Genomic DNA, 21,997 nt, shown 5'->3' with positions numbered 1-21,997 from the left:
GGTAACTACCACGATCAAGACCCTCCCATAGACAGCAAGGTAACTACCACGATCAAGAGCCTCCCATAGACAGCAAGGTAACTACCACGATCAAGAGCCTCCCATAGACAGCAAGGTAACTACCACGATCAAGACCCTCCCATAGACAGCAAGGTAACTACCACGTTCAAGGTCCAGAAAAGTACCAAGATGATTGACAAAGTAGTCCGTGTGACATCAGCAGTTCAACTGTAAAGTTACGAAGCTACGAGAATACTTTTTTGCGCAAAGAAAACAAAAAAATTCCACATTTTCGTCTCTACTGCATTACTTGTGGACGCGTGTTCACGACAGTACTAGTGATCACGCCGGATCTGGGTTGTGAACACAAATGTGGAATAAAGTTTATTCGTAGCTTTGTAACTTTACAGTTGAACCGCTGATGTACAGTTGAACTCATAATGGAATTTTTTCCAGGTGCTTCTGCGCAGCATAGAGATTAAAACATTTAAACTTTTCAGAATGCCGCAAGCGCACCGCGAGTCATGTGACAAGAACCAACCAATCAGAGTCATCCTGCCAAGATGAAGGAACAGCTGATCATAGCTGTACTGGGATAGCCGTTTTTAAATAAATTTAGTAGCAGAGCTACTGCAATGAGTTTTAGTGCTGCAAATCCGTTTATCCTTTGCTGAAACTCCCGAGTCTTCATGGAGAGCGGAGGTCATGGTTGCTTAGCAACGGCAGACGCGAGCGCAAGTGCCCGAACGCTTTGGAAAAAAGCAGAAAGCGGCGCACCTAGCGTTTTCTATGCATTTTTAGGCGCGACGTGAACACGGCCCCTTATACTGGCTTTTTATGCGTTGCGTTGCATCGTGCCGCGTAAACATAAAACCATGTCTGCATTTGTGATCGGAGAAATGACAAACAACAAGTGCTACTCTACACTGCTCAAAACTCGCTTTAAATATATAAAATATAAAAACTCTTTAAATATAAAAGACGTACGATGTGAAGCGAAAGTCAAAGAGAGAAGATGCGGTACAGCTGAATCACCACTGTTTTCATCTGATGGTTTGAGTGGATTTATTTACTCATCTAACCTACAGTCGAACGCTGCGGGAATGAGTAATGCGATGTATGCGCAATCCCGCAACGAAATTCAGGATCTGATTAAACATAATTCTATTATACAGAGACTTGTGAAATAGATTTCCATGACTTTTCAAAAACTGAGTTTATTTATTTTTACAAAACTTTCTAGGCCTGGAAATTGCTGTTCAATGACTTTTCCAGGTTTTTCATGACTGTACGAACCCTAATGTGATGATCGGGTGCGGTTATCTAAATCAGACAAAAATACAGGTGGGGGCGGTTGGCGGGTGGATCATTTATTTGAAGCTGCGGATTCGGGTGACGTTTTAGCTCATCCGCGCATCACTAATGTGTAGGGATGGGTACCGGGAACCGGTATTTTTTTTTGGACCGGTATGTAATTGGGTCAATACCGGACTACCGATAAGCTTCAGGACAGACGATACTGTTATCGATACTTGTGTTGTTTTATCTCCGCTGTTCTAACATGTGCTAATTCAGAGCGCGTTCACCCAAAGCATCCGTACACTAAAAGGCCGGTCAAACAGCATCTGATTACTTGGTTATCTTCGTTATCATCACACAGAAAAACACACAGGGTTTACATATAAACACAGTTAATTATGTCTAAAGTGAAAGTAAACAGTTGAGAGAAAAACGGATGCGTGCAGCTCTTAAAGGGACAGTACAATACAAACATGCTGCCGCTTGTCATTAAAGGGATAGTTCTCCCAAAAATGTAAATTCTGTCATTATTTACTCAGTAATGTTGTACCAAACATGTATTACTTTTTATTTATTCTTGTGCTGAACACAAAAGATGATATTTTGAAGAATGTGGGTAACCAAACAGTTGCTGGTCCCCGCTGACTTTAATAGTAGGGGAAAAAATATATGAAAGTCACTGGGGACCAGCAACTGTTTAGTTTCCCACATTCTTCAAAATAGCTTTTTATGTTCAACAGCAGAAAGAAACTCATTCAGGTTTAAAACAACTTGAGAGTGAGTAAATGATGACACGATTTTCATTTTTGGGTGAACTATTCCTTTAATGTTAATAAAATAAAACACAGAGGAAAATAGCTCGCTGCTCTTGACTGAAGAACTTTAATACAGCTGCTAAAGTTCAGCAGTAATAAAATAACTTGACATTTTCAACAACTTTTCACTTCATATCTTTTTGCACCAAATAGTATCGATAACAGTATCGGTATCGATAAAATGTAAAAAATATAATCCGCTAAAAATCACCCAAATCACCTTTAACCTGTGTTATTAGAGACTAATCATTTTCTTAATCCTGTTTTGATGTGACAGGACGAGCAAAAAGAGCTAGATGAGATCCTAGCCAAGAGACAGAAGCGAGGCAAGAATGAAGAAGAGGCTCCAGCGGAGGAGAAGACCGTCCTGCACGGTACGACACACAACCACAACCACAAACGTGCAGCTAAACGAGTCTTCAATCTGCTGTTAAACCGCTTTATCTCCCTCTTTACAGTTAAAGAAGCGTACGATTATCAGGGCCGCTCGTACCTGCACGTTCCTCAGGACGTGGGCATCAACCTGCGCTCAGCGGACGTCCCGGAGAAATGCTACCTGCCCAAGAAACAGCTGCACGTCTGGACCGGACACACCAAGGTAGGGATTTTTAGTTTTTCTGGATTCTGTTTTAATGGTCGAGTCAGGATCGTCGTCTTCATCTTCGCGACACGGACTCAGAAAACACAAATTTATTAATAAATAATTAAAATATCTCCTTACTATTTCCCCCCCGACACATTCATGGTAATTACTAGAGGTAGTTGATTGCTGCAACTATCGGTTATCGTCAGAAATCCATGCCGATAGTTTTCCGGGTTGCGTCCATTGCTGGAGCGGCTGAGAAGGGTCTGCTGTCATTATACAGTGCGAGAGCGGCCTCTAGTGGTTGAAATCACTGACCGCACGTGCTATTTGTTTAGACAAGTGATACCGCACGCTGAACAGAGCGGGAAACTTCAGATGCGGATTTAAATGCAGCCGACAGAAAATCCTGCCACGCCATTCACATTTAAATTTACATGACTTTAAATTACATTATATTGGTCCCGAATCGTTGTTTATGTACATAATGAATTGTGTATTGTGCATTTTCAGCAAAACGTTTGTCTTTCTGTGGCTCTAATAAAGTCTGTGTGCTTCATTTATAGAGCTATAATTTAGGTCGCGCTTTCTCTTTCCGTTTGCTCCGTGTTTTTTTAAACGCCGAACTTCAAACTCATCTATGCCTCATTGTTACAATATCCATATGTATATAATTTTAATGCTATTGTAACGCCATCTTCAAGCACGACAGTTAAAATGAAATGGTAACACTTTAAAATAAGAGTCCATTTGTAGCATTAAGATTAATGAAAGCCGTGTAAGTATGGTTCCTTATTAGAGTGTGTTAATTTCAACACATACTATTACTACTATTATTATTATTATTTTTACTATTGCTACTAGTATGGTTCAGTACTGTTTTTGTTAATAAAGCATTATTTTAGTTTTTGTTCAGTATCAATTTTAAAATAATCGGTTAATTAATCGGTATCGGCCAGTGTGGTCCAACCTAGCTATCGTTATCGGCAAAATCCACTATCGGTCGACCTCTAGTAATTACTTTTGCTGGGGCTTTGCAGCATGCTTTAGCAATAGACGTTTTTTGCTGTCATGTGCAATGTTTGCAGATTCTGCACTGCACATGACCAGTTGACATGCAGCTATTCCCGAAGCATTGGGAACTTTTATTAGGTTAACTCCCCACGCTCCAACTTCTCCCTGATGCTCTGCATGGTCAACTGTCACCTATATGCTAATGTGTGCGTATATGCGTTGCGTATTGCATAGGCGATGTATAATATTTATAATATAATCAATATAACAATATTTCATACAGTAGCCTGTGTGCGCTTTGCGCGTATATGGCACAATAAAAGGAGAGAAGCTAAATGAGCCCGAGTCCGACCCCGAGCCCAATCTGTAAAAAAAAAAAAATGCACCGACTACGCCACGTTTTGTACGAGAAACTGCAAAAGACAGGGGCGCAAGTGGAATGCAAAAAACATGGTGACATTCATTTTTAAGTAAATATAATGGGTGATATATTGTCACCAAAAATAATTGAGGTCATGTACATATATTGTGCAATAAGTCGATATGGTCTTGTTTAGGGATCTGTGCCTTTGTGCATACGGAGTAGTGATTGTGTTTTTCAGCAATAGTGTGCACGCTTAATTTACAGAGAAAGAAGGTCTGGGGAAAATCTCCATACAAGTTCTTTCTGCATTTTTCTACTTGTTACTTTGCACTTTTTGTTAGAAAATGTTTATTTACTATTTATTTAGGTTTTTTAAGGTATCTAATATTTTGATACTTAATTTCCGTGATCTAAATATTCTTAAGAATTAAAAGTTTGTTGTCATTTGAAAATGTGGATAGGCCTTCGTGCATTATTATGCTGTTATATTATGATTATATATTCAGTGGCATAATATGGTCTTAAAATGACAGTAATATAGTTTATCGCATTTATTTCTGGGGCAATATATCACACAACAAAAAGTTGTTATCGTCACAGGCCTACTGAGATGTCAGTTTTTTAGTGATTATAAAGGGAGCGCTCTTTGCTCAAACCATGCACGCAGCAGCCTAAGCTTGCTTTGAGATAAAAATAACAGTGGTTTGTGAATGTTGATGATTTAATAAATATTTTATCGGGAGTGTTTATGCTGGGATGTTGTGGAACTTACCATTTCATGTAAATTTCATGGATGTACTGAAAAAAATGTATAGAGGCTGCTTTAATGCGGGCGGGAGCGGGACACTCGTGAATGTTGCGGGCGTCCCGCGCAGGTCTGTGTTTCACTCACGCGTCTCCTGTCTGCAGGGCGTCAGCGCCATCCGGCTGTTCCCGGTGTCTGCTCATCTCCTGCTCTCCTGCTCCATGGACTGTAAGATCAAGGTGAGATCCTCAGCTCAGACACGCCTCTCATGTCCTCACATAAGTTTGCACTTTCAGAGAGTCGCTCTGAATATCTAGCTGACGTCACACCGCAGGACGCTGTTATATAAAACTTCATCCTAAACAATGTTTTTCTAATTCTTGAATAATAATACTTATTACAACAACGGTAATAGTTGTATTAATCTGTATAATAGTCTATTCATCTAATAATAAAATAGTAATAATAATAATGATTATATTACGCAAGCATTTAATAGCCTTTAATAAAAAATATTATTATTATTAGTAGTAGTAGTAGTATTGTAATGTTATTATTCTTAATAATCTATTGATCTAACAGTGGTAATATTATTTTTATTATACTAGAATTTAATACAGTCTGTTAGAATAAAATTAAGTATTAATATGATGCAAAAACAATTATTTAATAGTTTTTAGACTCATATTAACATAATTAATATTAACGTGATATATTAATATAATTGTTATACAAAGATAAGAAAATGTGATCAGTCTGTTACAATAAAACTAATTAATTATTATTGTTATTTTGCAAAAATGCATAATTATATAAAGTGCATTATAATAATATAATATTGATGTGATTAATATGAATATATGAATATAATTATTATACAAAAATACAAGAATTTAAAATAGTCAGTCAAACAATTTAATAGTAATAATAGTTTTACTATGACCGTTTTAAACATTTTTCTAATTGTATAATTTTGGTGTAATAATAATAATAGTAATAATTAGTTTTACTCTGATGGTTTTAAACATTTTTCGAATTCTTGTATAATTTTGGTGTAATAATTATAATAATTATTATTATTATTATTATGCAAGCAGTTTTTAAGACAACATATTAATTTATGAATTTTTATGAAAATTGTTTTACTAATGTATTTGGGCTAATTATTAATTGAGAGACATGATGGAATATTTTAATTTAAAAGAGCTGGTCAGGACTGTTTAAATGAAACACGAAGACCTTAAAATAAACGGTGACCATTTACAGCATCTAAAAGATAATTTTCTTTTATATGTTCATATGCATTTTAACAAATAAAAAGTCCAGCTACTGATATATCTGTGTGCTGATGTGGTTTTGGTCTTCTCTTGTAGTTGTGGGAGGTTTATAATGACAGAAGATGTGTGCGGACGTTTATCGGTGAGTCTTGTGTGGTTTCTATCTCTGCTAGTGGAAGGATCAAACACTTGAGTGATGTGCTTTAATTACTTCGTGATGAGCGTCTCGGCTCGTTTATCCAGCGCCGTCGGGTCCGCAGGAGACACACAGGAGATGAGCTGGATGAGATTCATGAGACGGCAGAGCTCAAGTGTTTAGTTCTGCATCTCAAAAGCTTAATTAAACTGTCATGAGACTCAGATTGAGGACTTGCTTTTCTCGACTCTATGATATGCCTTAAACTTGAACTTTAGTTTTAGTAGAACATCTAGAATATGAACCTGATTAACATAGCAAAAATAAAGTAGCAAATAAACAAATCATAAATAGAATGAATAATAATAATAATTAAGTGTTAGAATAATATAAAAAAATGTAAAAAAAAAAAAAAAATTTCAAAAGGGGACAGAAAGATTTTTTTTTTAGAGATTAATTGCTTTTGCGATTTTGATGTCACACACCGATCGGTCTAAGCAGCGCTGCTTCAAGTCGAGTGCGGGCCATTCACTCACCGTGTCTAAACCGGACGCTACAGTTGTCGAGTTGCACCGCAAGTGCTCTACACTGGACGCGACAAAGCGACCGTTGCAAATCATTTTAACTTTGTGTCAGTACGTCATAAATAGAACAAGGCATCAGTTTAATGTCGGGTTTTGTCACTGATTATAACGGGTCCTACTGTATTTTGCCGCTCGCTTCCGGTGTACACAGCGTCACTGATTATAATGGGTTCTACCGTATTTTGCCGCTCGCGTCCGGTGTACACAGCATCACTGATTATAATGGGTTCTACCGTATTTTGCCGCTCGCGTCCGGTGTACACAGCATCACTGATTATAATGGGTTCTACCGTATTTTGCCGCTCGCGTCCGGTGTACACAGCATCACTGATTATAATGGGTTCTACCGTATTTTGCCGCTCGCGTCCGGTGTACACAGCATCACTGATTATAATGGGTTCTACCGTATTTTGCCGCTCGCGTCCGGTGTACACAGCATCACTGATTATAATGGGTTCTACCGTATTTTGCCGCTCGCGTCCGGTGTACACAGCATCACTGATTATAATGGGTTCTACCGTATTTTGCCGCTCGCGTCCGGTGTACACAGCATCACTGATTATAATGGGTTCTACCGTATTTTGCCGCTCGCGTCCGGTGTACACAGCATCACTGATTATAATGGGTTCTACCGTATTTTGCCGCTCGCGTCCGGTGTACACAGCATCACTGATTATAATGGGTTCTACCGTATTTTGCCGCTCGCGTCCGGTGTACACAGCATCACTGATTATAATGGGTTCTACCGTATTTTGCCGCTCGCGTCCGGTGTACACAGCATCACTGATTATAATGGGTTCTACCGTATTTTGCCGCTCGCGTCCGGTGTACACAGCATCACTGATTATAATGGGTTCTACCGTATTTTGCCGCTCGCGTCCGGTGTACACAGCATCACTGATTATAATGGGTTCTACCGTATTTTGCCGCTCGCGTCCGGTGTACACAGCATCACTGATTATAATGGGTTCTACCGTATTTTGCCGCTCGCGTCCGGTGTACACAGCATCACTGATTATAATGGGTTCTACCGTATTTTGCCGCTCGCGTCCGGTGTACACAGCATCACTGATTATAATGGGTTCTACCGTATTTTGCCGCTCGCGTCCGGTGTACACAGCATCACTGATTATAATGGGTTCTACCGTATTTTGCCGCTCGCGTCCGGTGTACACAGCATCACTGATTATAATGGGTTCTACCGTATTTTGCCGCTCGCGTCCGGTGTACACAGCATCACTGATTATAATGGGTTCTACCGTATTTTGCCGCTCGCGTCCGGTGTACACAGCATCACTGATTATAATGGGTTCTACCGTATTTTGCCGCTCGCGTCCGGTGTACACAGCATCACTGATTATAATGGGTTCTACCGTATTTTGCCGCTCGCGTCCGGTGTACACAGCATCACTGATTATAATGGGTTCTACCGTATTTTGCCGCTCGCGTCCGGTGTACACAGCATCACTGATTATAATGGGTTCTACCGTATTTTGCCGCTCGCGTCCGGTGTACACAGCATCACTGATTATAATGGGTTCTACCGTATTTTGCCGCTCGCGTCCGGTGTACACAGCATCACTGATTATAATGGGTTCTACCGTATTTTGCCGCTCGCGTCCGGTGTACACAGCATCACTGATTATAATGGGTTCTACCGTATTTTGCCGCTCGCGTCCGGTGTACACAGCATCACTGATTATAATGGGTTCTACCGTATTTTGCCGCTCGCGTCCGGTGTACACAGCATCACTGATTATAATGGGTTCTACCGTATTTTGCCGCTCGCGTCCGGTGTACACAGCATCACTGATTATAATGGGTTCTACCGTATTTTGCCGCTCGCGTCCGGTGTACACAGCATCACTGATTATAATGGGTTCTACCGTATTTTGCCGCTCGCGTCCGGTGTACACAGCATCACTGATTATAATGGGTTCTACCGTATTTTGCCGCTCGCGTCCGGTGTACACAGCATCACTGATTATAATGGGTTCTACCGTATTTTGCCGCTCGCGTCCGGTGTACACAGCATCACTGATTATAATGGGTTCTACCGTATTTTGCCGCTCGCGTCCGGTGTACACAGCATCACTGATTATAATGGGTTCTACCGTATTTTGCCGCTCGCGTCCGGTGTACACAGCATCACTGATTATAATGGGTTCTACCGTATTTTGCCGCTCGCGTCCGGTGTACACAGCATCACTGATTATAATGGGTTCTACCGTATTTTGCCGCTCGCGTCCGGTGTACACAGCATCACTGATTATAATGGGTTCTACCGTATTTTGCCGCTCGCGTCCGGTGTACACAGCATCACTGATTATAATGGGTTCTACCGTATTTTGCCGCTCGCGTCCGGTGTACACAGCATCACTGATTATAATGGGTTCTACCGTATTTTGCCGCTCGCGTCCGGTGTACACAGCATCACTGATTATAATGGGTTCTACCGTATTTTGCCGCTCGCGTCCGGTGTACACAGCATCACTGATTATAATGGGTTCTACCGTATTTTGCCGCTCGCGTCCGGTGTACACAGCATCACTGATTATAATGGGTTCTACCGTATTTTGCCGCTCGCGTCCGGTGTACACAGCATCACTGATTATAATGGGTTCTACCGTATTTTGCCGCTCGCGTCCGGTGTACACAGCATCACTGATTATAATGGGTTCTACCGTATTTTGCCGCTCGCGTCCGGTGTACACAGCATCACTGATTATAATGGGTTCTACCGTATTTTGCCGCTCGCGTCCGGTGTACACAGCATCACTGATTATAATGGGTTCTACCGTATTTTGCCGCTCGCGTCCGGTGTACACAGCATCACTGATTATAATGGGTTCTACCGTATTTTGCCGCTCGCGTCCGGTGTACACAGCATCACTGATTATAATGGGTTCTACCGTATTTTGCCGCTCGCGTCCGGTGTACACAGCATCACTGATTATAATGGGTTCTACCGTATTTTGCCGCTCGCGTCCGGTGTACACAGCATCACTGATTATAATGGGTTCTACCGTATTTTGCCGCTCGCGTCCGGTGTACACAGCATCACTGATTATAATGGGTTCTACCGTATTTTGCCGCTCGCGTCCGGTGTACACAGCATCACTGATTATAATGGGTTCTACCGTATTTTGCCGCTCGCGTCCGGTGTACACAGCATCACTGATTATAATGGGTTCTACCGTATTTTGCCGCTCGCGTCCGGTGTACACAGCATCACTGATTATAATGGGTTCTACCGTATTTTGCCGCTCGCGTCCGGTGTACACAGCGTCACTGATTATAATGGCTTCTACTGTATTTTGCCTGATCTGATCTAAAGTTAACAGACAGTGTTTAGTGCAGTGCACATGTTTACTTAGAGTGAAAAATTTAAGGGGGTCTGAATACTTTCCGTACCCACTGTATAGGTCTGGCCAACAGAAAATAACATTTATGTTTAATCTATCTAATAGTGTGTTGGTCATACTATACAATGATTTATAGCTTGTCTTTGTTGAATAATACAGAACTTAAAGAGCTTTAAAAAATTATTGCATATTAAACTGCAATATTGGTTAAAAAAAATTGCAATTAGATTATTTTCCAAAATCATTCAGCCCTAAAATTAATATTTTATTACTTAATACTTAATTAAATTGACACATTAAATTGATCAAAAGTGACAGTAAATACATTTATAACGTTACAAAAGATTTCTATTTCAAATAAACGCTGTTCTTTTGAACTTTGTTCATCTGTGAATCCTGAAAAATAAAATGCATCACGGTTTCCACAAAAATATTAACGTTTTCAACATTGATAATAATCAGAAATGTTTCTTGAGCAGCATATTATGATTTCTGAAGATCACGTGACACTGAAGATTGGAGTAATGCTGCTGAAAATACAGCTTTGATCACAGAAATATATTACAGTTTAACAGATATTCACATAGAAAACAGCTGTTTTAAATCATAATAATATTTCACAATTTTTACTGTATTTTTGATCAAATAAATGCAGACTTAGTAGGCATAAGAGACTTCTTTCCGAAACACTGAGAACATCGTGTGAACATTAGTGTTAATGCGTGTCTGACTGATGTCTGGTGTCTCTGTAGGTCACAGTAAAGCCGTGCGTGACGTTTGCTTCAATAACTCCGGCACACGGTTCCTGAGCGCCGCCTACGACCGATATCTCAAACTCTGGGACTCCGAGACGGGTGAGAGCTTCACACAAACACAGACCAGTCATCCCACTAGTTTCCCAGACCTCTCTAGTTCTAGCGGTTTGTGTTCGTGGTGTGCTGTTGAAGTCTAGCACTAAAGAGTCTCCTCTGCTCGTTCAGGTCAGTGCATCGCCCGCTTCACCAACAGGAAGGTTCCCTACTGCGTCAAGTTCAACCCAGACGAGGACAAACAACAGCTGTTTGTAGCCGGGATGTCCGACAAGAAGATCGTCCAGGTACCGAGCCGAGAGCCAATATTGCATTATTTTTATATAACGTTATTCCCGCTCATGTTTATGATGAGGACGCTCATGCACACTTTATTTCACGCTTCATAAACACCTTACAGGACTGAATACAGCCTAGTGTTACTTTGGGAGCATTGAGATACTTAATATTTTCAATTCGTTGTTATTTTTATATATTAGGTTTTTAATTCCATTTTAAGGTGTAATAATTTAGTTGTGTATTTGTCATTCGGTTTTTTTGTGTCTATATAATTTTAAGTTTTAGTAATTTAGTTGTATATTTTTTGACATTTTAATTCATATTTTTAAATGTCTACGTAAGTTGCGTAAATTTTTTTTATTTTAGTTTTAGTAATTTAGTTGTAGTTTTTGACATTTTAATTCATATTTTTAAATGTCTACATAAGTTGTATTAATTTTTTATTTTAGTTTTAGTAATGTAGTTGTGTATTTTTTGACATTTTAATTCATATTTTTAAATGTCTATATAAGTTTTATTAATTTTATTTTAGTTTTAGTGTCATAGTTGTGTTTTAATGCCTATTTCTTAATGTCTATATATTTGTAAAAAAAAAATATTTCAGTTTTAGTGATTTAGTTTTGAATTTTAATTGTCTTTATCATTTTTATGAACTTAATTCAGTTTAGTATTTTTGCCATTTAAATTAATTTTTTTAAATGTCTATATAATTTAATAATTTTTATTTCAGTTTTAGTAATTTAGTTGTATATTTTGTTGACTTTTTAAAATGTCTACATTTTTATAAATTTTTGTTTTAGTGTTTCAGTTTTGCTTTTTTGTAATTTCAATTCTTTTTTCATTTCTACATAATTTGTATTCAGTTATTTACATTTTATTGATTTAGTTGTGCATTTTTATAATTTTAATTATTTTTAAACATTTGTATAATTAGTTAATTTTTATTTTACTTTATCAATTTAGTGGTGTATTTTTTTTTAAATTCTTTTCATAGTTCTACATAATGTTTTATTCATTTTTATTTCAGTTTTAGTAATTTAGTCGTGCATTTTTCGATTTGAATCATTTTTAATTAATATTTTTATACATTTTTATTCCTGTTTTAGTATGTTAGTAGTCCGTTAAACTAAATGAAAATGAGATTATTATAAGTAAGTACGGTTTTGAGGTTTTATTTCAGGTGACGTTGGGAAAGAGTTTCTTCTTCTGGTTGTCAGTGACTGATGTGACTGTGTTTGTGTGCAGTGGGACATCCGCTCTGGCGAGGTCGTTCAGGAGTACGACAGACACCTCGGCGCCGTCAACACCATCACCTTCGTGGACGAGAACCGGCGCTTCGTCAGCACCTCCGACGACAAGAGCCTGCGCGTCTGGGAGTGGTGAGGAGGCTCTTCATTACTGAAAACCCTTTCAATCCACACAGGGATGCACAAGCAACATCTGTGGAGTTATCACGAAAATAATGTGGTCCTTAAAACAGCCTCACTTTCTTCAAGCAGATGTCGTTGTTAACTTTTTATCTTCTGATTTCAGGTGAAAAGTGATCCGTTCGTTTTAGTTTAACACTGTTGATATTTTTCAACAGGTAAAAAAAAAGGAAAAAGACATTAAATCTACATCAGGGTTATTATAGTTCACTAAATCTACAACTAAAACCATTAAAAACAGTTTTGTTTCTTAATAAATGTTAACTAAAATAAAATACAAAGAAAAACCTTTTTTTTTTCAGCTAATTGCCAAGGCAGCATTTTTCATTTAGTTTAACGTGATATACAAAAATAACTGATATAAAATTAATAAAAACACATATATATATATATTTTTTTTTTTTAAATGAATTTTATATCAGTTGTTTTTGTATAATATAAATATAATTTTGTGTATATATATATTTGATATTAATATTTAAATTAACATTTTTCTTAATAATTTATTCCTGTTATTACAATTCTAAAAATCTTATTGGTCCTTAATTTTATTATTTTATAAATAAATAATATTAAATATTCTATATATCTTTACCAAATTAATTAAAATTGTGAATTTTTTTCTCATATTCATAAAATAAAATTTTTTGTAAAGATGATTATATATATATTTCTTAGCGATTAAACAAATTTTTATTATAATTTATTGTAAATTATACACGTGTGTGTATGTGTGTGTATATATATATATATATAAATATATATAAGTGTATTTGTCGTGTGTATTTTTTGTTATTTAGATAATTGTTTTTACATAAATTTATATATATCTACTTTTTTTTAAATAAATTTAATAAAAAAAATTTATTAAATTATATCAAATCTAAAAAATATATTATGTATTATAAATTGTGTATTTTTTAAATTATTTTGTTTAGATACTTTTTTTTAACAAATATTTTTTTTAAATCTAGAAAGATTATAATTATAATTTATTATAATTTACAGTATAATTTTTATATACAGTGGGTACGGAAAGTATTCAGACCCCCTTAAATTTTTCACTCTTTGTTATATTGCAGCCATTTGCTAAAATCATTTAAGTTAATTTTTTTTCCTCATTAATGTACACACAGCACCCCATATTGACAGAAAAACACAGAATTGTTGACATATATATATATATAAAATAAATAATATATTAATGAAATAAAATAAATTTTCCATGCCAACTGGCATATTTTTTCCAAAAAGCAGTACTATGAATACTTTCATGCTCATTAATACTTTCATAGTTAAACCTCCATCTGTGTGTCTGAATACATGTTCATAACACGCCGAGATGTGCTGACTGCAGTGCAGCTTTTCATGTTTTAAAATGTGATGTATATGTATCTTGTCAGGGATATTCCTGTGGACTTCAAGTACATCGCTGAGCCCAGTATGCACTCGATGCCTGCGGTCACGCTGTCGCCCAACGGTGAGCTTGCTGTACATGTCACGTGACTCTCTATCGCTCGCATGGCTTCCTCTCTGCGATCGATAACTGAGCAGGATCCCTCGTTCTCCTGCGTGTCAGTGTTTCTCTTCTGAGGTGCAGATGAACTCGTGTGAACCCAGACCACAGTCACAGGTCCCCCGAAGATGCTCAAATAATTCCCCAGGAACTAACTAGTTGATTAGAGAGGTTAACTCTTACTTATCTAAGCTTTATTTTGTAGCACAGTTTCTTTAAAGAGCCAGTGTTTACAGTCATTAAAGCAGCAGCTTCGACTAAACAATACTTCAAGACTGTTCAATAACTAAATATTTAATTGATGGTACTTTATTGTTCGTTAGCAACTTAAAATCGAGTCGAAAGTTATTTTTGTCCCCAAGAGTTCATAATGTAAGCTGAAGATATGGATGAAGAAGAGCATTTGGCTTTTTAAGTGTAATTTAACATGTTTATTTTAATATTTCTTCATTTACTGTAGTTATAGTTTTGTTTATTAGGTTTTAAAACATAAATTGAATATTCAATATTTATTAATTTTAACTACATTTTAAAACATGCATTAAGTAGCTTTAAATATCTATTATTTGTCCATTTTTAAAAAATGTTATTTTATTTGCCTTTTATGTTTGAATTATTATTTAATTGATGGATTTTACACAAAGTAAAATTAAGTCAAAATTTTTGTTGTCCAGAAGAGTTTAATGCCTTTTTTTTATTATTTTTTTCGATTAATAATTCTTTGGTTATTTTACATGCAATTTATTTTAATAATTATTAGTTTACTATAATTATGGTTTTATTTATAGTCATTTATAGTTTTATTTACTATAGTTATAACGTTTTAAAGTACAAATTAAATAAACAGTTTTGTTTATTTATTTTTCATTTTAAAGATGTTTTTTATTTTGTTTAATTATTTAAACAAATAGTTTTAAACATGTATATTTTGTCCTTTTAAAAAAAGTGATTTATTGCCTGTTTTATGTTTTTAATTATTATTTAATTTATGGTATTTTATTGTTTTTATTGTACAACTTAAAATTGAGTGGAAAAATAATTTTTGTCCTGAAGAGTCCAATGATATTTATTAAGTCTAATTTCTTAATAATAAAAGCATTTGGGTCTTTAAATGCAATTTAAAATATTTATTAATTTATTTACTATTTAATAATTTACTATGGTTATGGTTTTATTTAATTACATTTTAAAACTTGCATTTTATAAACTGTTTTATATACGTCTTAATTTGTCCATTTAAAACGATTTATTTCCATTTTTATAGTTGAAATTAAATGTCCGTAATTTTATTTTTAAATGTCACTTCTAGTCCTCCGTGCACTAAACCAGTGTAATTATTCAGTGCTTCCTGAAGACAGCCTAGTTTATTATTATTATTACTAGTTTATTTTTAAGATATGCAGCTCCTAACTTGAATGATAAGTGAATGTGAGCTGGAGATCTTGGCATCCTGAGCTGCGCAGTAATAACTTATTTGATTAATTTCAGGAAAGTGGCTGGCCTGTCAGTCCATGGACAATCAGATCCTGATCTTCGGAGCGCAGAACAGATTCCGGCTCAACAAGAAGAAGATCTTCAAGGGTCACATGGTGGCGGGATACGCGTGTCAGGTGGACTTCTCTCCGGACATGAGGTGAATCTCCTCAGACGAGGCAGTAATTAGTGTGATTAGAGCTTTGAGCTGACGCAGCGCTCCTGAATCAAGCAAAGCTGACGGATCTCAGTTCATAAAGAGAGTCACTTGCTTCATTCCTGAATGATTCAGTTGTTCGAATGAATCAATTGAATGAATGATTCAGTGATCAAATCAGTGACTTGCCGCCACCTGCTGGCAATTTGGTTTCATTTTTACCGTATAATTTCAGTTATTTGAATCATAATTGTATATTTAAAACATTAATCTCCACATGAATTTAATTGCACTCATGCCACCTCTGAGCCTCATTAAATGTCTGTAAATGTACCTACAAGCCACTTTGGTGTTCTTCTGTGCCACCTCTGTAGTACAAATTAATTTATTCAAACTAATTTCATATGATTGGTAACTTATTTGTAGGGATGCACGATATTGGATTTTTGCCGATATGCCGATATTTTTCAACGCATTTTGGCCGATAGCCGATACTGATATATTTCCTTTTTTTTTTGGAAAAAACACAGAAATTATAAATCTGTGCAGAAATTATAAGCAAATTATTTTTATAAATGCAATTTAAAATATTTATTAATTTATTTACTATTTAATAATTTACTATGGTTATGGTTTTATTTAATTACATTTTAAAACTTGCATTTTATAAACTGTTTTATATACGTCTTAATTTGTCCATTTAAAACGATTTATTTCCATTTTTATAGTTGAAATTAAATGTCCGTAATTTTATTTTTAAATGTCACTTCTAGTCCTCCGTGCACTAAACCAGTGTAATTATTCAGTGCTTCCTGAAGACAGCCTAGTTTATTATTATTATTACTAGTTTATTTTTAAGATATGCAGCTCCTAACTTGAATGATAAGTGAATGTGAGCTGGAGATCTTGGCATCCTGAGCTGCGCAGTAATAACTTATTTGATTAATTTCAGGAAAGTGGCTGGCCTGTCAGTCCATGGACAATCAGATCCTGATCTTCGGAGCGCAGAACAGATTCCGGCTCAACAAGAAGAAGATCTTCAAGGGTCACATGGTGGCGGGATACGCGTGTCAGGTGGACTTCTCTCCGGACATGAGGTGAATCTCCTCAGACGAGGCAGTAATTAGTGTGATTAGAGCTTTGAGCTGACGCAGCGCTCCTGAATCAAGCAAAGCTGACGGATCTCAGTTCATAAAGAGAGTCACTTGCTTCATTCCTGAATGATTCAGTTGTTCGAATGAATCAATTGAATGAATGATTCAGTGATCAAATCAGTGACTTGCCGCCACCTGCTGGCAATTTGGTTTCATTTTTACCGTATAATTTCAGTTATTTGAATCATAATTGTATATTTAAAACATTAATCTCCACATGAATTTAATTGCACTCATGCCACCTCTGAGCCTCATTAAATGTCTGTAAATGTACCTACAAGCCACTTTGGTGTTCTTCTGTGCCACCTCTGTAGTACAAATTAATTTATTAAAACTAATTTCATATGATTGGTAACTTATTTGTAGGGATGCACGATATTGGATTTTTGACGATATGCCGATATTTTTCAACGCATTTTGGCCGATGGCCGATACTGATATATTTCCTTTTTTTTTTTGGAAAAAACACAAAAATGATAAATCTGTGCAGAAATTATAAGCAAATTATTTTTAATTTTGGTTAGTTTTTAACAACGTGTTTGTTAGAATTAAATGGACAACAATGAAGTTCTTTTATAATGACAGTACATTGAAGATTTGAAAATAAATATAAATAAACTATATTCAATCTGCGTTTTTTTTTTTCTTCAGAAAGATTCGGTGGCAACCTTAACATTTTATTTTAAGATTTAACATTTGTAAATGGTCTAAAGCAAGAGTGGTAAAAATTCTGAAAATCTTTTAGAGCTCATAATTTGTTATGCAAAATATAACATATTACACTTTAATGAATAAATCAGTATATATAAAATTATTTAAGTGACATGTTTTTTTTTTGTTCATGTAAGCTATAGCTTCTGAACTTTAAATCAAAACATACACATGATTGTATGGCATCAATTCCTGCTTTATTTAATCAGAAACACAGCCTAAATATTATATTTGTATTTTGCTTTCATTTAGTTAGAAGTCGGCCAACAGCGCCCCCTACAGAATTAAAACTCCTTACTGAACGGGCATTAGGACCCGGGGGAGCCTGCCGCTGCACGTGCTATTACTGTTGACTCTATCACACACCGAACGTGTCATTCTGTACATGCATTCTCAGTTTAAATGCAGCCATCCAAAACAGTGGATCTAAATATCATTCAGGCAAAACTTTGCTTCAAGAATGAGCCACACTGCTGACATGATGTAATCGCTAGCATACCCTGAGCACATGTGAGTTAATGTATTCCTCTTATCGGCAAGACATATCGGTATGATTTTTCATATTGGGCCGATGCCGATATTTACATTTAAAGCCATTATCGGCCGATTACGATATTGGTCCGATAATATCGTGCATCCCTACTTATTTGTCTTATTCTACTTATTATTATATTGCAAAAACTAATCTTTTGACTGAAGATTTTTCTTCGACCAAACCCCATTCATCCAGTTTAAGAGCAGTGTTTTTCTTCTTGTAATTAGGAGCGCTTGTCCTCCTAATTAAAACATTTAGGAGCACCTTCTGATCAATAATCAAAAATTAGCCTTCCTAATACGAGACTCCTTAAAGTGACTTACAGGAGTATCTTTGTAATGGCATCTTCTTCATCTGTCAAATTCTAAAATTTATGTTTATAATCTTCTTTTAAATTTATATTTAGAACAATATGTAGAATAAGACAAATAAGTTTCCAATCATATGAAATTAGTTTTAATAAATTAATTTGTACTACAGAGGTGGCACAGAAGAACACCAAAGTGGCTTGTAGGTACGTTTCCAGACGTTTAATGAGGCTCAGAGGTGGCATGAGTGCAATTAAATTCATGTGGAGATTAATGTTTTAAATATACAATTATGATTCAAATAATTGAAATTATACGGTAAAAATTCAACTAAATCGCCAGCAGGTGGCGGCAAGACACAGATTTTATCACCGAGTCATTCATTCAAATGATTCGTTCGAACGACTGAATCATTCAGGAATGAAGCAAGTGACTCTCTTTATGAACTGACGGAACTTTAATCCCTGTTTACATCTGAAATATGACAGATGAGGTGGTCTCACTCAGGTCCAGTATGCTCTACAGGACCGGTTTGATACGGCTTAGTTTTACAAAGTGTTAAATATTATTATTTTTTATTAATTTATATATCAAAATGAAAATAAAATAATAATGATTATTATTGTTACTACTAAATAAAATATTAATATTATTTCAAACAAAAAATATTACTATTGTAATAATTCACTGTAAAAATAGTATTTAAGAAATTATATAGTAATAAAATAAATACTTTTGTTTTACAGTACAACTGTAAAATTACAATACTAATATTTATGCTGTCTTTTTTTTAACCATAAACCATCAAGGTTTTTTTTCCCCTTTATTGTATTAATTTTTTTTTGTGGAGCGCATATATTTAATTTAATAATCCTTAAATAATTCTTTAAATAATTTGATAATCACATTAAGCCATCTTGTCATTTTGGTTTTATTTTGATAAATATGAAAATATAATTGTTGTTGTTGTTGTACTACTAAATAAAAACATTACTATTATTTATTTAAAACAAAATAAGAAAAATTAGTTTTGTAATATTTTACTGTAAAATAAAAAATTTAGTATTTTAGAAGAATTGAATAATTTTATAGCACAGTTGTAAAGTTACAGTACTAATTAATGACTGTCTTCATTTTCAAACGTTAAATCATCACACTTTTATTGTTTAAAATATTGAAAATATTGTTTATATCGGCAGAGCATCATAAATATTATATTATACATATGTATTTTTATATTGGTGCATATAAATTATAACGTTTCAGTATCATTTTTACTTGGAAAATATGCCTTGATTTGAACTATTTTTACTGTGTTTTACTTCTTATTTAAACATTTTGGATTTATTTAGTTATAAAGACTTTTAAACCATTTTGAACCATTTCAGAGCAATGCATAAATACGAAGGTATATTTTGAATCCTTAAAAAAATCCTTATTTATTAATATATATTAAATTATTCATAGGTTTGATTATTTATATATATTAATTTATTCATAGGTTATATATAATATAATTTTTATCTGTATTTTTTGTCCCTGTACATGTTCTCCTGTTTAATAGTTTGAAGAATCACTGCATTAAGTGTATTGTTTGACTGCAGTTACGTGGTCTCCGGCGACGCTGACGGGAAGCTGAATATCTGGGACTGGAAGACGACGAAGCTCTATCATCGGATCAAGGCGCATGACAAGGTGTGCATCAGCGCGCTCTGGCATCCTCACGAGACGTCGAAGGTGATCACCTGCGGCTGGGACGGACAGATCAAGCTCTGGGACTGACGCATCCGCTTCCTCGTGTGTTCCTCTCGAGCCCGAGTCTGAGCTTTTAACTCTGATGTGAGATTATAAATGGGCTGGTATCCAGTCCTAAACACACGCACACGCACGCACACACACACACACACACACACACACAGACTTGCAGCTCATGCTTTTTGTTTTATAATGAATGAATCTGTATCTCCAGTGTCTCACATTTGTCTCTTTTTGAGGATAATAAATGTCTCTCGTTTATTTCTGCTGACTTTGTGTTTTGGTGGAATTTTCCCATTCATTTTCAGCATAGACGTTTCTTCAGTGAAGAGAATTAATTACAACATAGCATGTGATTAGAGGCATAAAGAAGGTACTTTAACATCTCTAGTGACGGATTGAACTCCTCAAATTGACTGTAAGACATCGATTAGAGTGTAAAATACTGCATTTTAACTCAATAAGCGCTTCTGAAGTGGCATTTAGGCATCTTTCCACAGATTGTTTAATCCTGCTCAGAGGTGGCATAAATGCATTTACAACGCAATCACGACTGTATATTTTAATACTAAGTGCTGAGTTAGATCAGAGCAGGCATAATTTAGTCTGGCTTTTATCTGGCATTGCATTTTTACACTGAAATTTAAGCAGGCACAGAGCAGCCTTAACTCAGCTGTGTAAAGATAAATCGGGCAGTGGTGTGACTGTGGAACTAATCAACCCGAGGTTTTTCTTTTATGATCGCTGAAGATCTTCATTATTTAAAATCGAAATTTCAAGATAAATAAATGATTAAAAAAACACAAGCTGCCAGGGCCAAATAATGAAAATTAAAATAAATAATAAAAACTATATAGACATTTAAAATGATAAGAAAATGTACTAAATGATAATAAAACAGAACAAAATTAATAAAACTTTAACTAAAATTATTAAACTAAAATTATTAGTTATATTCAATTATATTAAAATTAAACTTTTAAAGACAATATATAAATAAAAGCTTATTCAAAATATGAATAAAAACTGCAGTATCACAATGATACTATAAAATTATTAAAAGTAGTTTTTTTTTATTTAGCTGAAAGAAATTAAAATACAAATATTAGAGAAAAAGTAAAAAAATTGCGTTTTGGCAACTACCTGAAATTAAATAAGTTTGCAGTACTAAAATAAGTTAGTACTTACAAGTTGAAGTACTAAAATGAATAAAACCAAAATAAAAATAAATTAAAGCTAAATAGATCATTTAAAATCAAATGATTTTATTTCTTCAAATGAAAATTGAAAATATAAAAATAAAAACTAATTTAAAATATTAATAAAAACGATTATAGCATCACAATGATAATATTAAAATATTACAAATTGTGTTCATGAATTGAAGCACGGCTGAAATAAAATAAAATATAAATATTAGAAGAAAACTTAACCTTGAATTTGAAGATCTAAAATTAATGAAACTAAATTAAAGATAAATGAGCAATGAAAAATAACACAAACAGCAAAAGCACATGACGATTACGAAATTAAAATGAAAACTGAAAATATAAAAATACTTTTTATCAAGAGTTGAAGGAAATGTAAATTCACGTCTGTACAGTAGAACACAAAGTTCAACACTCTTCAGCAATAAAAAGAAGAAATGTTAGTTTATCTTGTGTGATTTTTGCTTATTAATACACTGTAAA

At 34.9% G+C, this 21,997-nt stretch overlaps 1 protein-coding gene across 1 annotated transcript in view; it reads left to right on the top strand.

Annotated features, from left to right (window-relative positions):
* Nucleotides 1–20,567, top strand: part of LOC107556996 (pre-mRNA-processing factor 17) — a 24,981-nt gene extending 4,414 nt beyond the window's left edge. The window contains exons 3-12 of the mRNA XM_016240277.1: nt 2,392–2,488; nt 2,573–2,712; nt 4,985–5,059; nt 6,194–6,239; nt 10,935–11,036; nt 11,163–11,278; nt 12,516–12,649; nt 14,101–14,177; nt 15,702–15,846; nt 20,156–20,567. Coding sequence (XP_016095763.1) covers nt 2,392–2,488; nt 2,573–2,712; nt 4,985–5,059; nt 6,194–6,239; nt 10,935–11,036; nt 11,163–11,278; nt 12,516–12,649; nt 14,101–14,177; nt 15,702–15,846; nt 20,156–20,333 — 1,110 coding nt within the window. The 3' untranslated portion in view covers nt 20,334–20,567. The remainder of the gene's footprint in view (nt 1–2,391; nt 2,489–2,572; nt 2,713–4,984; nt 5,060–6,193; nt 6,240–10,934; nt 11,037–11,162; nt 11,279–12,515; nt 12,650–14,100; nt 14,178–15,701; nt 15,847–20,155) is intronic.
* The last annotated feature ends 1,430 nt before the right edge of the window (nt 20,568–21,997 follow it).

Source organism: Sinocyclocheilus grahami, unplaced genomic scaffold (assembly GCF_001515645.1).
Source record: "Sinocyclocheilus grahami isolate Dianchi unplaced genomic scaffold, SAMN03320097.WGS_v1.1 scaffold587.1, whole genome shotgun sequence".
NCBI lineage: Eukaryota > Metazoa > Chordata > Actinopteri > Cypriniformes > Cyprinidae > Sinocyclocheilus > Sinocyclocheilus grahami.
This window is presented reverse-complemented; position numbering and strand designations above follow the sequence as displayed.